At 43.4% G+C, this 15055-nt stretch overlaps 1 protein-coding gene across 3 annotated transcripts in view; it reads left to right on the top strand.

The window, feature by feature from the left end:
* Positions 1 to 15055, top strand: part of LOC138755838 (uncharacterized) — a 50690-nt gene that overhangs the window by 5304 nt on the left and 30331 nt on the right. For all 3 annotated transcript variants that reach the window (XM_069922549.1, XM_069922551.1, XM_069922550.1), the window contains exon 2: positions 6478 to 6643. In XM_069922549.1, coding sequence (XP_069778650.1) covers positions 6553 to 6643 — 91 coding nt within the window. In that variant the 5' untranslated portion in view covers positions 6478 to 6552. The remainder of the gene's footprint in view (positions 1 to 6477; positions 6644 to 15055) is intronic.

The raw sequence follows: 15055 nt of genomic DNA, 5'->3' as shown, positions 1-15055 counted from the left end.
ATCCAGTTGCAGAATGGGGTACAGAGGCCCAGAGTTTGGAGCTTCTTAACCAACAGTGAGGGAATAATGGTGTTGAAGGCTGAGCTGTGGTCTATGAAGAGCAGCCATACGTATGAGTTGTTTTCGTGGAGATCCAGAGCTGAGCGGAGAGGCAGTCATATTGCACCTGCTGTGGTGAAATTGCAATGATGGGCGAATTGCAGCGGGTCAGACCTTTGTTTAACTACGTGTTAATTTTGGCCATGACCAGCCTCTCGAAGCATTTCATCACAGCAGATGTTAGTGCAGCTCACACAGCTCTTTTTGGGCACCGGGGCGATTGATGCCCTTTTGAAACAGGTGGGAACCTCTGCCCGCAGCATTTAGAGATTGAAAATGACTGTGAACACTCCAGCTAGTTGGTTGGCGCAGATTTTCAGAACCCTGCCAGGTATGCCTGTGGAAAACTACTGTTTGTATATTTATTTGTCTGTGCAGGCCTATTGGCTGATTGAACCTGTGATCCCTTCCGCCGACTCCTGAATAAAGATGACTGTTTCACAGCCTCAGGAGAGGTGACCATATGGATGTGACTCCATTCTTTTGTGAATAAAAGCCCTTCAGTTTTACATAACTTCAGTCTTTTGGGGTTATTGATGGTGCAGCAATTTTATTCACAATAAATGTTGACAATGGAGCAGAGCCTGAAGCTGGAAATAGACCTTCAATCACCTGAAGCCTCCACCAACTTTGAACTCTGGCTGCGTTGCTTCAAATCATTCCTGCAGGCATCATCTGCCATTGTTCAATTAGAGATCGACAACTCCTGGTGTACTCAATGATCAGGGATGCCATGTTGTACCCTGAGGCGATGGACATTCAGACAGGCCAGTACCTGAAGAAGGTAAACAAAATCTATGCGAGGCAAGTAGCCCCTCGAAAACAATGACCTGGGGAATCAAGCACTGAATACCTCCGGCCCCTACGAACTCTCAGATGGACCTGCGACTGCAAGACCATCACGGCTGTGGAGAACACGGAGGACCTGATTAGAGACGCATACGATGCAGGCATCAGGTCCAACTACATCTGCCAGAGACTGGTGGAGGAAGGTGAGCTCAATTTGCAGAGGGTGGTCAAACTTGCGGGCACGCTGGAGGTGGCCCTCCAGAATATGGAAGCTTACTAGGTTGACAATGCAGCCGCCTTGAGGTTGCCCCAGGCGCCACCATCTTGGGATGTGCCGCCACCACCACACACCACCAGCAATCCAACCACGGGCCACTGTACTCCTCGAGCACCTAACTCCGCTAATGCCGCGTCCCACCAGCGACCCGACCACAGCTGCTGTACTCTGAGCACCTGAAGTGCCACCTCTGTGGCCTGGGCAAGCATCTGAGGAAACATTGCCTGGCAAAAGACATGGTCTGCTTCAACTGTGGATAGGAAGGGCATTATGTGAAAGATGTGTAAGTCTAAGTCACCCCAACCCAACAGCGCCGAGTGCGACCTGTGGGGGCCACCATCTTGGATGCCACTATCTTGCGACTGAACACACAAACTCTTCACCTCAGCTACAGACAGTGATCTGACACCAGCCTCCATCATGCTGGATCAAGGTAGTCCTCACCAACTCACCAGATCGATGATGGACATCAGGGTTAACGGCCACGTGATGAACTGCCTGTTTTATAGTGGGAGCACTGAGAGCTTCATCCACTCAGACATGGTGCAGTGGTATTCCCTCACAGTTAGGCCAGTGAGTCATAAAGTCTCCTTGGCCTCGAAGTCTCATATGACTGATGTCCACGGCTACTGCGTGGTAATCCTGACTGTGCAGGGCACAGAGTACAAAGACTTAAAACTCTTGGTGATGTGACAGCTATACGCTGGACTTCTAATATCACCTTAAAAGCATGACAATGGAATACGATGGGCCCCATCCCACCCCAACCTCCCTCCCTCCATCCCCCACCCCCCCAAACTCTGTTACCAGGAGTTCTTAAATTGCCCATTTGCTCCACCAGCAAGAACCCCTGGCCCTTACCCCCACCATTTCCAGTCAGCAACCCGAAGATTACTCAAACCGCACGTCCAGCGGACTCTCAACCCTCAAGATCACCCCTCCACCGCTGTTTACTAACCTCACCCCTGACTAAAACCTGTTGCTACCAAAAGTAGTCAGTACAGTGCCTTTATAAGGTCGAGGTGCAGCAATTACTCAATGATGGAGAGCCCAAGTGGTGATGGTGAGAAAAATAGACCATTAACAAATACATACAGCTTCGCTGCATATCCAATATGGTAAACCAAATCACACAATATTGGGTTTTCTCCACCATTGACCATTCGCCTGGAGGACTGCTAATACACTGGGTTTGAGGTGGATGGCCGCCTCTACCATTTCCTGAGGGTTCCCTTCAGTGCCACCAACGGGGTATTGGTCTTCCAGCGGGAGATGGACCGAATAGTAGACCAGTATGAGCTGCAGGTCACATTCCCATATCTGGGCATTGTCACTATTTGTGGCCATAACCTACAGGAACATAATGCCAACCTCCAAAAATTTCTCCAGACCACCAAACTCCTTAGCCTCACACATAATAAAGCTAAATGCGTATTTCGCACAACCCGCCTTGCCATCCTTAGCTGGGTTGTGGAGAACGGATTAATTGGCCCCGATCCCAATCGCATCCCCTTCCCCACACTTTAAAGGTGCCTGGGTTTCTTTTCCTACCATGTTCAGTGGGTCCCCAACTATGCGGTCAAGGCTTGGCCCCTCATTAAATCTGTCTCCTCTGCCCTGGCACCAGAGGGCCATGCAGCTATCAGCCACATCAAAGCAAACACTGCCAAGGCTACAATGCACACCGTGGATGAATCCATCCCATTTCAGGTGGAAAACAATGCATCCAACTTTGCCTTGGCGGCCACACTTAACCAAGCAGGCAGACCCGTCGGTTTCTTTTCCTGTACCCTCCAGGGCCCTGAAATTCGACACTCCTCTGTTGAAAAGGAGGCCCAAGCTATCTAGCCGGCAAACGATTTACCTTGCTGACTGACCAATGGGCGGTGGCTTTTCAATAACTATCAGCGAGATAAAATAAAAAATGAAAAGATATTGAGGTAGAGAATTGAACTTTCCACGTGCAACTATGATATCTTGAACCAGCCTAGGAAACTCAATGAGCCCTGTGGTGCGCTGTCGGTCAGAAGCAAACACACAAAACCAAAAGACTGTACAACAGGCTTTATTTGATGTAAAACTCCACAGAGCCAGCTGGGAGTGTGTGCTGCTGTGAGCTCTGAGAATGACTTTGAAGGGCCGGCTCAGGCTTATGTCCTGGAGGGTGATTGACACCCGACCGGGTGGGGCTTGGTCCATTCAGGTCGGCTGATTGACAGCCGGCCAGGTGTTGTCTTGTCCCCATGCTCTTCTGCAGGTACAGAGGTTGCCCCCTGCAGTAGGCCAGTGGTGTACCACCACAAGCCCCCAGAAGTTTTATTCCGCCGAACATGTGCTAGCGCAGAAGTGACTGATTGCAAGCCCTCCACAATGATCTCTGCCACCCTGGAGTCACCAGGTTCTTCCACTTTATCAAAGCCTGCAATCTCCCTTACTCTAATGAGGAGATCAAGGCTATAACCAGGAACTGCCAAGTCTGTGCGGAGTGCAAAACACACTTCTATCGACCGGACAGAGCACAACTGATAAAGGCCACCTGCCCTTTTGAACTCCTGAGAATCAATTTCAAAGGACCCCTCCCCTCCTCTAACCACAATGTGTACTCCTCAACATCATCAACGAATATTCATGTATTCTTTTCACCATCTCCTGCCCAGACATGACAGATGCCACAGCCTCTTCCCTCTGTTTGGTTTCCCCTGCTCTATCCATAGCGACCGGGGACACTCCTTGATGAGTGACCAGCTGCACCAGTTCATGCTGGCCAGAGTTACTGCCACGAGCAGAATCACCAGCTACAATCCCCGAGGGAACGGGCAGGTAGAAAGGGAGAACGCCACCGTTTGGTAGGCCATCCTCCTAGCCCTGCCATCTCAAGGCCTTCCAGTTTCCCGCTGGCAAGATGTCCTCCTGGAGGCACCCTCAATCAGATCACTCTTTTTTATACTGCCACCAATGCCACTCCACATGAAAGAATGTTTTTCTTCCCCAGGAAGTCTGCAACAGGGACCATGCTGCTGCCCTGGCTGACATCCCCAGGGCAGGTCTTACTGCGGGAGCACGTGAGGAGCCTTAAGTTCAACCCACTAGTTGAAAGGGTCCACCTCTTCCACGCCAACCCCAAATATGCCTATATAGCTTATCCTGATGGGCATGAGGACACAGAATTGGTTAGGGACCTGGTGCCCTCAGGGGTTCTGGAGACCACAACTAACCACCCTGCACCCCACCTCTCCTATCTTCACCCATGATGCACCAGAGCCATGGCAGGTTACCCCAGACTCATTGCCACGCATCCATCAAACCAACGCCGACTACTGCATTCAGGCACCCCAGATTGTCCAGGACCCCATTACAGCGACTCAGCTGCAGCCAGCACTACAACAATCACAGCGGCAGATCAGACTGCCTGAAATGCTTAATTTATGTTAACATCTGAGGCACTTCACTCCACCAGACTCTTTTTTAAAAAACAAGGGGTGAATGTGGTAAACCACTGTATGTATACCAGTTTATCTGTCTGCGCAGGCCCATTGGCTGATTGTACCTGTGGCCCCTCCACAGACTCCTGAATAAAGGTGACTGTTCCACAGCCTCCTCCCCAGTTCAGGACAGTCGACCATCATGGATGTGACTCCATTCTATTGTGAATAAAAGCCTATCAGTTTTACAAAACATCCTTTTGGAGTTATTGATGGTGCATCAATGCTGTCAGGTCCAGAAGCCTTGCAAGGGTTCAATGTCTTGAATGATGTTCTGACGTCGGCCTCAGAGACAGGTCTCACAGGGTCCTCAGACTTTGCAGGGACTGTGGGGTTCTCCTTCTCAAAGTGGGCATAGAATGTGTTCAGCTCATTGGATAATGAAGCATCACAGTCATCTATAGTGTTTGTCCTAGCTTTGTAGGCTGTAATGGGCTGCACTCCCTGCCATTGCTGTCATGTTTCTGTCTCTAGCTCTAGCTTCCTCCAGAATTGCCACTTTGCTTCAGAGATAGCTTTCTGCAGGTCGTACCTGGACTTCTTGTAGAGATCTGGATTCCCAGCCTTAAACACCCTTGATCTCACCCTCAGCAGGTTGCGAATTCTCTGATTCATCCAAGGCTTCTGGTTGGGGAACACCTGGTATGTGCACCTGGGCACACACTTGTTCACACAGGTTTTGATGAAGCCAGTGACATATGTTGTATATTCATTCAAGTCTAAGGATGAGTTCTTGAATATGTTCCAGTCCATAGATTCAAAGCAGTCCTGTAGATGTTCCTCCGCCCTCAACCATGCTATTACCATCTTCACTACTGGTGCTGTGGTCCTCAGTCTCTGCTTGTACACCGGGAGTAGAAGTACAGCCAGGTGATCAGACTTGCTGAAGTGCAGTCACGGTAGGTGTTCTTCATGGTGGTGTAGCAGTGGTCAAGTGTGTTAGCTCCTCTGGTCTCGCATGTGATATGTTGGTGATAGTTCGTTAGAAACTTCTTCAGGTTGGCCTGATTGAAGTCCCCTGCAATAAAACAGAAGGCATCAGGATGTGCTGTCTTGTGGCTGCTAATCATTGAGGATCCCTTCTACCCCACACACAGCATCTTTTAGCTCCTCCCGACGGGGAGGAGATACAGGAGGATCAGAGCCAGCACCACCAGGCTGAGGAACAGCTTCTTCCCACGGGCAGAAAGAATGTTGAACGGCCAAAAGAACTCTTCACGCTCACCCTCCGAGGCTCTAATCTTTACTAAACAATGTTTATTCATTTATTTTTAAATATGTGTATATGTATGTCTATCCTGCATATGTATTTTTGTCTGTAAGCATGTTGTTCTGTTCTGCACCGAGGACCGGAGAACGCTGTTTCGTTGAGTTGTACTTGTACAATCAGATAATAATAAACTTGAACTTGATATTAATGGACTCACCGGCTATGGGGAGGTTATTTCTGTCCATCAGACCAGTGGATGAAGGTTAACATTAAAGTGTTAATGAGGAACGTTTTGGATAGAAGAGTAGCAAGGCACCGTCCTGCCAGTCCCAGCCTGTACTTCACTGCTGACAGGACAATGTAAATCAATCCATCTTTAGACAGGCAGATTATATCCTGCTCATATGGCAACTGCTCACAACATAGCGCACATCATTGTGTCTGCTGCAGCAGAGCCTTGATGAATGGGGGATGAAGTTGTTTGGGTGTTAAGAAAACAATTTGGCTGTTTGATGAACTGTCTGCAGGCAGTTGGCAATCCCCATGTACACCAAAGCAGGGCTCCAGGCCACCACCCTTCTGAGGCTTGGTTGATTTGTCCTTTTGTCTTTGCCAACTAGAATTCTTTGGATTGATTCTCTATCTCTTGCTGGGAGATCGTCCTGCTGTGACAGACTGGTTTTGGAGCAGATTCAATGGGTTGTTCAAGCAGCGCACAGACCGAACTGCAGGATGCTAACAGACCAAGCTCCAAGCAGGAGGAGAGGAATGGGCCCAGCCAAACAGGTGAGTGCTCCCCTCAGGCAAAGTCCAACGGGCACAGTGATAAAACATTGGTGCTTGCGGCCTCTTTTAATATGCAAAGTTGATGCAGGTTTGGACTGTTATTGAAAGTCATGTCTTATTTTCCAATGTTTCAGAATGATTCTTAAAATTTTCTCTCATGGGTGGTCTCTTATAAATGAAATGAGTAGATGATTACAAAATACAAATACATATTTATTTATTTTATATTATATTTTGTGTGTGTGTCCGTGTGTGTGCACCATAGTCTGGAGAAACGCTGTTTCACCTGGTTGTATATGTACAGTCAGATGACAACAAACTTGAACTTCTGATGTTAACTGACGGCAATTAATAGATTTTTGGACATCAAGCTGTGAGGTGGGAGAGGTTGCTGAGGAGAGTTACACTGCCAACATTGGAATGTTTTAATGTTGAGAGGAGAATAGTTAAATTGGGATTGTTTACACTTCTTAAGGAGGTTGAAGAGGGCAAGGCTACCAGCTCCCATCTTGAATACCTTTTACAGGAGCACGTCTGGCCACATCATTGTGTGGGACATTAGGTGCAAAGCAATAGATGGAAGTCAATACAGAGGATCATTAAAACAGCTGAGAGATCACAGCAGTCACCCTTTCCTCTAAAGAAGGCATTTTCTGAGACTGTTGCTTCAATAGAGCTTAAAGAATTATTGAGACTTTTTCCATCTAGCACACTGTATCTTTGACCCATTACCTTCAAAAAAGGTGCAGGAGAATGAAATCCTGAGGAATAGCTTCTTTTCACAGGCTGTGAGGTTGATTAACAGTATCCTGTCATGAATAAATAATTTTGAAATATTTATAAATTATTTTAAATTATATCTTCATGTATATATGTGATTATTATGTGCTGTGTATTGTGTATGCATGTTCACCAAAGTGTGGAGAAACTCATTTTCATCCAGTTGTGTAAGTATAGTCAGATATAATAATCTTGAACTTGAACCTTTAGGACAGAGAAGGCAGAAGGGAGATGTGGGTGCATCACATCAGTTGGGGCCCAGACAGAGCAAATAGAAAGGGTATATTTCCTGTACGAAAGGGTTCAAATCAAGGGAGTACTGATTTAAGATTGAAGAGGAAATTAGAGTATGTAGCGGCCGTGTAGCGGTATTGCGAACTGTCACCAGCGTGATTCTTCGGCGGGTGTGCGAAGCCATAAGACAGTTGGGTACTCACCCAGTTAATGGACCACACGTATGCGGTGCTGCATGCTGAGTAATGGCATGTTGGTTTACGGAGTCTCCTGCCGGAAGGCGCGGGACATTCACTGCGCTTAATTTAAACCTGCCAGTCCCTTGGATCGGCAGCAAACTCATAATGATATCCCACCTAATCCCGCGGAGCCCAGGACATGAGGTATATAAAAGAGGCCTGTAAAGTCTAAATAAAAGAGTCTTGTGTTGACTAACCTGGTGTGTGTGTGTGTGTGTGTGTGTGTGTGTGTGTGTGTGTGTGTGTGTGTGTGTGTGTGTGTGTGTGTGTGTGTATTGCTTTAGTAGCTCTACCGAAGTAGCCACTACAAGTATTTATTTTCTCCTTGGGATCAGTAGAGGTTAAAAGAGAAAACAGGCAGGATCCTTCAAACTCATTATTATGCACTTGTAAATGGTGCCATGGATGGTTCAACAATATAGGATTAGTCAATATCAAATTAAATTTTTATGATTAGCTTTAATTGTTTCTCGGAAGTGCATAGCCATTACTTGGAAATCAAATATGGACTTGGATATGGAGAAATGGCATGCTGAATTGCGTTCTTGTATTCCACTTGAGAAAATAAACATAATTTACATAATAAGTATCATTTTTTTTAAATATGGAACCCATATTTGCAATAGGTTTCTTTGAAAATTTGAAGGACTCTCTGAAAGCCCATCTTGTTGGTAACCCCCAGTTCCATTATTATTTGTATTGAGATTTATATTTCTTTTTGACTTTCTCCTAACATTTTTCTTTTCTTTCATATTTTAGGGGAAAATTGGTGGGTGCAGTTAGGAAGGGAGGGAGGGAGGGATGGGGGGGTGTATATATATATATATATATATATATATATACATGTGTATATATATATATATATATATATATATATATACACACACATACCACATATGTACTTATTTTTTTCTTTAGTTTTATTGAATATATATACATGGATGTGGTTTTAAAATTCTTAAATAAAATGTAAAAAAAAGATGGGATTAGTTGGGGTGGGGGGGGCGGAGTTCCTGTCTCAACCTGCACACACAATGGGCCAATTGTCTTGTGTGTTTTTGCAATGATGAGGAAGCTTTGGAGAGGAGCAGAGGAGATTTACCAGGATGTTGCCTCTCACAGGAAGCAAGGTTGATGGAGCTCGGGTGATGAAGGACAAGAAGTTACCTAATGGAGATATAAAGATTATGGGGGCCTTAGATAGGTTGAACAGCCAGCACATTTTTCCTGGGGGAACACAATAGCAAATATCAGAAGACATCTGTTTAAGGTGAGTGGTGGAAAGTTTAGAGGAGATGTCAGGGGTAGGTTTTTTTACACAGAGAGTGGTGGACTCTTGGAATGCATTGAGAGAATAGAGGTGGAGGCTGGTACAATAGGGACAGTTTAAAAAAAACTCAGGCACATGGATACAACAAAAATAGAGGGTTATGGGTGTGAGGTCGGATCGGTTTAGTTTGTTGAGTATGTTTCTATCGGTCAGCATCTCATTGTGGGCAGAAGGGCCTATACGGTGCTGTATTGTTCTGTGTTCTAAACATTACCATAGTGGTTACCCCAGTGTTATCAAAGCACTAGAAACTCAGATTTGAATTCACCACTGTATGTAAGGCATTTGTATGTTTTCCCCGAGACCTGCATAGATTTTCCCCGGGTGCTCCACTTTCCTCCCATCCTCCAAATAACGCACAGTTTTGGAAGGTTAATTGGGTGTAGCTGGGTGGCACAGGTTTCATAGGCCGGATCTTCTACCATTATGTATCATTAAAATTTTAAAAATTGGAAAAAAAAAGGAATGTGGACTATACTGATGCTCCTTGACCCATTGAGTTCTTTTATTGTGGAGTCAGATCGTGCAATGCAGATAACTTCTCTGCATAAGGATGGATGAGGGAACAGGCAAATGAAGGAATCAGTGAACATGAAATGAGATATAGAATGCAGACCTGAGAGAAATTGAAGAATAAAAACGAGAACAAATCATGGATGGTAAACAACATTCATCCACATTAGACCATTGTTTGTGCAATGTACAATTCAATTTTATCATGGATTAATTTCAAGGATGATTTCACAAACTGTGTATGAATAAAGAATTATTTTTGTCAGTTTATAATGTAACTCAAAGTATAAATTTGACCTGTTCTTTATTACGCTATTGTTGGATAGCAATGGCTTCAGCTCTCTGTGCCCTGAGCTCAGGAATTTCCCCTCTTCTTGCCATGGTAAAACTGTAGTCAATGGGCACACAAGGGGCTGAACAGTTGGAGTCGGACCTTCCACAAAGGAAGATGGGTGTCGGAGGTTAGACCCCCAGCCCTCAGTCTTTACCTCAGATATGCCTACCCCAGGGGAGTGTCAATGTTCAGAGGGTCTGCAATGGTGGCTGACGATGTTCTATTCTATTCGCTAATCCTCAACGTAACATTCAGGTGTGGGTTAATAAATGGCAAGTTGCATTACTGCCACAGAAGTGCCAGTCAATGGCCATCTCCATGAAACCATAGAACATTACAACTTATAAAACAGGCCTTTCAGCCCTTCTAGTCTGTGCCAAACTATTATTCTGCCTAATGACACTCAGGCGTACCCAGTCCATAGCCCTCCAGATCCCTCCCATCCGCGTACCTGTCCAAATTTTTCTTAAATGTTAAAAATGAGCCCACATTCACAACTTCAGCTGGCAGTTGATGCACCATGAATAATTCCAAAAGACTTGAAGTTATGTAAAACTGATAGGCTTTTATTCACAATAGAATGGAGTCACATCCATGATGGTCGACTGTCCTGAACTGGTGAGGGGGCTGTGGAACAGTCACCTTTATTCAGGAGTCTGTGGGTGGGCCCACAGGGACAGTCGGCCAATGGATGTGCCCCAACAGATAAATATACAGACAGTGGTTTAACACATTCACCCCTTGTTTTTAAAAGGAATCCAGCGGGGTGAAGTTCATTAGATACAATCACAAGCTAAGTCTCTCTGGTGTCTGATTTGCTGCTGTGTCCGTTGTAACACCAGCTATAGGGTCGGCACAGCAATAGGATCCTGGACAGCCTGGGGCGCCTGTATGCAGTCAATTTGATGGGTGCACGGCGTTGAGTCTGGCATATCACACATTGGGGCTGAGTGACATGCCATCACCTGGTGCATCATGGATGGCGAGAGGCAAAAGGGGTGCGGGTGATCAGTAATGGTTTCCGGAGCCCCTGAGGGCACTTGATCCCTAACAAGACCTTGTCTTCGTGCCCATCGGGTTACACTACATAGGTATATTGGGGGTTGGCATGGAGGGGATGGACCCTTTAGACCAGTGGACCGGACCTATGGTTCCTCAGATGTTTCTGGAGTACATCTGACCCAGTGTGGTCTCTGTCGTGTACTTCCAAGGAAATGAAAACATTTGTTCATGTGGTATGACATTGATAGCAGTACATTGGAGTGACCTTATCACGTTGAGCTCTTCAGGGAGGATCTCTTGCCAGCAGGAGACAGGAAGGCGTCTAGACTGCAGGGCTAGGAGGACAGCCTTCCAGACTGTGGCATTCTCCTTTTCCACCGGTCCGTTCCCTCAGGGAATGTGTCAAACTTACAATACCAAAGAAAAAAAAAACTAAGATATTTCCAAGCCCATAAATTTCAAATAAGGTGACCACATCTTAACAAAAAAAATAGTTATGCAAATTGTATGTTATTTTCTCCATATAAATACAGGATCTTAACTCATGCCAACGAGCTATATTCAATTCCACATTATCTTTCCATGTAATCGCAATACATTTCCGCGCTACCGCCAGTACCAGACAAACAAATGTCATCTGAAACTTATCTAGCTTTAAATCAGAAGTCAAAGATACAGTATAACCCAACAAAAAAATTAATGGATCCAATGGTAATTTACTCTTTTTTCCAAAAAGTTTTTAATTTTTTTCCAAAATGGTGGAACTTTGTCACAAGACCAAACTGCATGTAAAAATGTTCCAGTAGGAATCCCACATCTAAAACACAAATCTGAATTACTGAAACCATATCTTTTTAACTTTTCAGGAGTCAAATAGAACTGGTGTAAACAATTATAATTGACTAAACTACATCTTATATTAATCAATTTAGTCACACACTATATATCAAAAAATAAATCTTCCTCCCATTTAATTCTAGATTTACTTAAATCTGGTTTACTCATCTTATCTTGTAACAAAGCATACATTTCTGAAATAAATCCCTTTGTTGATGCATCTAAAATTAAACTTTTTTAATTTAGGTAGCATCATCTGTCTTCCAAAATTATCTATCACTAAAGCTCGCACCTGATCGTATACAAATAAGGAATTAGACGGTATCCCAAACTTCTCCCTAAGTCTATTAAAGGAAAGAAACTGTCCATCTTCAAAGCAACCATCCGCCACTTTAATATCCTTAGAATCCCAAATCCTTAAATACTGATTATTCATTGAAAAAGGAATAACTTTATTATGATATAATGGAGTTTGAGCCATAATTTTACCTCTAGAACCTATAATATAATTTATTTTAGTCCAAATCTCCAACAAATGTTTTAAAATAGGCATATTATAACCCTACAACAAACGGGGACTCCACTTAAATATAAATTGATGAACCTGAAACTCAGGAATACAAACCAATTCAACTTTAGCCTACCCAGGAGATTGAATAACATCAAACATCCTATTAATAAATTTTAATTGGGCAGCCTCATAATAATTCTGAAAATGAGGCAATTGAAGTCCACCTAAAGCATACTTCCAGGCCAATTTTTGCAATGCTACTCTATCTAATGTACCTTTCCACAAAAACATTCTCACAGAGGCATTCAATTCCTGGAAAAATACCTTTGGGAGTACACATGGAATTGATTGAAAAAGATATTGAATATTGGTTGAAATCTGGAGAAGGTTAAATCTGACGGAAAAAGATTTCTCTTTTTATTCATCTCGACATGATGCTTTTTCTAGAATTGACTTATTTTTAGTATCGGCATATCTTCAGGCTCAAATTATTCAAGTTGAATCTTAGAGTAGGATTTTGTCCGATCATTCTATGTTATTTATTTCATGTGATTGGTTCTGAAGTTATGGAGACGACTTATTGGTGGAGATTTAATGCGATGTTATTAAAGCAACCTGAATTTGTTAGCTATATTAAGGAACATATTGTATCTTTTTTACAGATAAATACTAATTTGGTACAGAGCAAGTTTGTTCTATGACAAGCCTTGAAAGCATATTTAAGAGGTCAAATTATTAGTTACTCTGCGAGAGTTAAGAAACAATATTTGGCGGAGAGTCAGAATTTGGAGAAGAAAATATTAGTTTTAGAAAAAGATTTTCAAAGGAATTCTACTGAGGACAAAAAAAGAAGCTTTAACTAAATTGAAACTTCATTATAATACATTACAAATGTACCAATATGAAAGATTAATACAGAGATCTAAACAACGTTATTATGAATGAGGGGATAGAGCCCATAAGGTTCTGGCTTGGTAATTGAGGACCGAGCAGGCTTCAAGGACAATAAATGCTGTAAAAAAAGAATTTGATGGTTACTTATAAACCTCAGGAAATTAATGATCAATTTCGTTCATTCTATCAAGAGTCATATGCCTCTGAGGAGGTTCAAGAAAATGGTTTTGTTGATTCTTTTTTATCTGCTTTAGATTTGCCAGTTTTAAAGGATGAGGACGTGAAGGAATTGAAGGCCCAATTTGCAGATTTTGAAATTAAGGAGACTATACAGACTATGCCAAATGGGAAATCTCCTGGAGATGATGGTTTTACTGCAGAGTTTTATAAGGAGTTTTATGAAGTTTTGTCTCCTGTATTTATGGATGTGCTTAAAGAAGCAAGAAATGAGAAATCACTACCAGACTCTTTTTCAAGAGCAATAATTATAGTATTTCCAAAGAAAGACAGAGATCCTTTGAAGGTAGCTTCATACCGATCAATTTCATTATTGAATGTAGATAATAAAATAGTAGCTAAAGTATTAGCAAACAGACTTGCTAAATGTTTACGACAATTAGTACATGTTGACCAGGCAGGTTCTATTAAGAATAGATATACTTCGGATAATATTTAATGTTTAAGAAAGGGTCTAAATGTAAACCTGGGAATTATAGGCCCGTGAGTCTGACGTCTGTGGTGGGCAAGTTGATGGAAAGTGTTCTGAGGGATGGTATTTACAATTATTTGGAGGTACAGGGATTGCTAGGGAGTAATCAGCGTGGTTTTGTCAGGGGTAGATCATGCTTGACAAACCTGATTGAGTTTTTCGAGGGGGTTACAAAAAAGGTTGATGACGGGAAAGCTGTGGATGTTGTCTATTTAGACTCTAGTAAAGCTTTTGACAAAGTTCCCCACAGGAGGTTAGGAAAAAGGTGGAGGCATTAGGTATAAATGAGGAGGTAGTGAAATGGATTCAGCAATGGTTGGATGGGAGGTGTCAGAGAGTAGTGGTAGAAAATTGTCCAATTGGAGGCCGGTGACTAGTGGAGTTCCTCAGGGATAGGTCCTGGGTCCACTATTGTTTGTTATATATATTAACGATCTGGAAGTAGGGGTGGAGAATTGGATAAGCAAGTTTGCGGATGATACAAAGATTGGTGGTGTTGTGGACAGTGAGGAAGATTACCGTAGATTAAAAGGTGATTTAGGAAGGCTGGAGGTGTGGGCTGAGAAATGGCTGATGGAATTTAATACAGCTAAGTGTGAGGTGTTACATTTTGGAAAGGCAAATCTAAATAGGTCATATGCATTAAATGGTCAGCTATTGAGATGTGCAGAGCAACAAAGGGATTTAGGAGTTGTGGTAAATAGTACCCTCAAGGCTGATACTCAGGTAGATGGTGTGGTGGAGAAGGCATTTGGAATGTTGGCCTTCATAAATCGGAGTATTGAATTCAAGAGTAGGGAGGTTATGATGAAATTGTACAAGGCATTGGTGAGGCCAAATTTTGAGTACTGTGTACAGTTTTGGTCACCAAATTATAGGACAGATATAAACAAAATAGAGAGAGTGCATAGAAGTTTCACGAGAATGTTGACAGGATTTCAAGGTTTGAGTTACAGAGAAAGGTTGTGCAGACTAGGGCTTTTTTCTCTGGAGCGTAGAAGATCGAGAGGGGACTTGATAGAGGTGTTT

The sequence above is a fragment of the Narcine bancroftii genome, chromosome 2 (genome assembly GCF_036971445.1).
Source record: "Narcine bancroftii isolate sNarBan1 chromosome 2, sNarBan1.hap1, whole genome shotgun sequence".
Lineage (NCBI taxonomy): Eukaryota > Metazoa > Chordata > Chondrichthyes > Torpediniformes > Narcinidae > Narcine > Narcine bancroftii.
The sequence above is the reverse complement of the archived record's forward strand: the minus strand, read 5'-3'. Positions and strand labels throughout refer to the sequence as shown.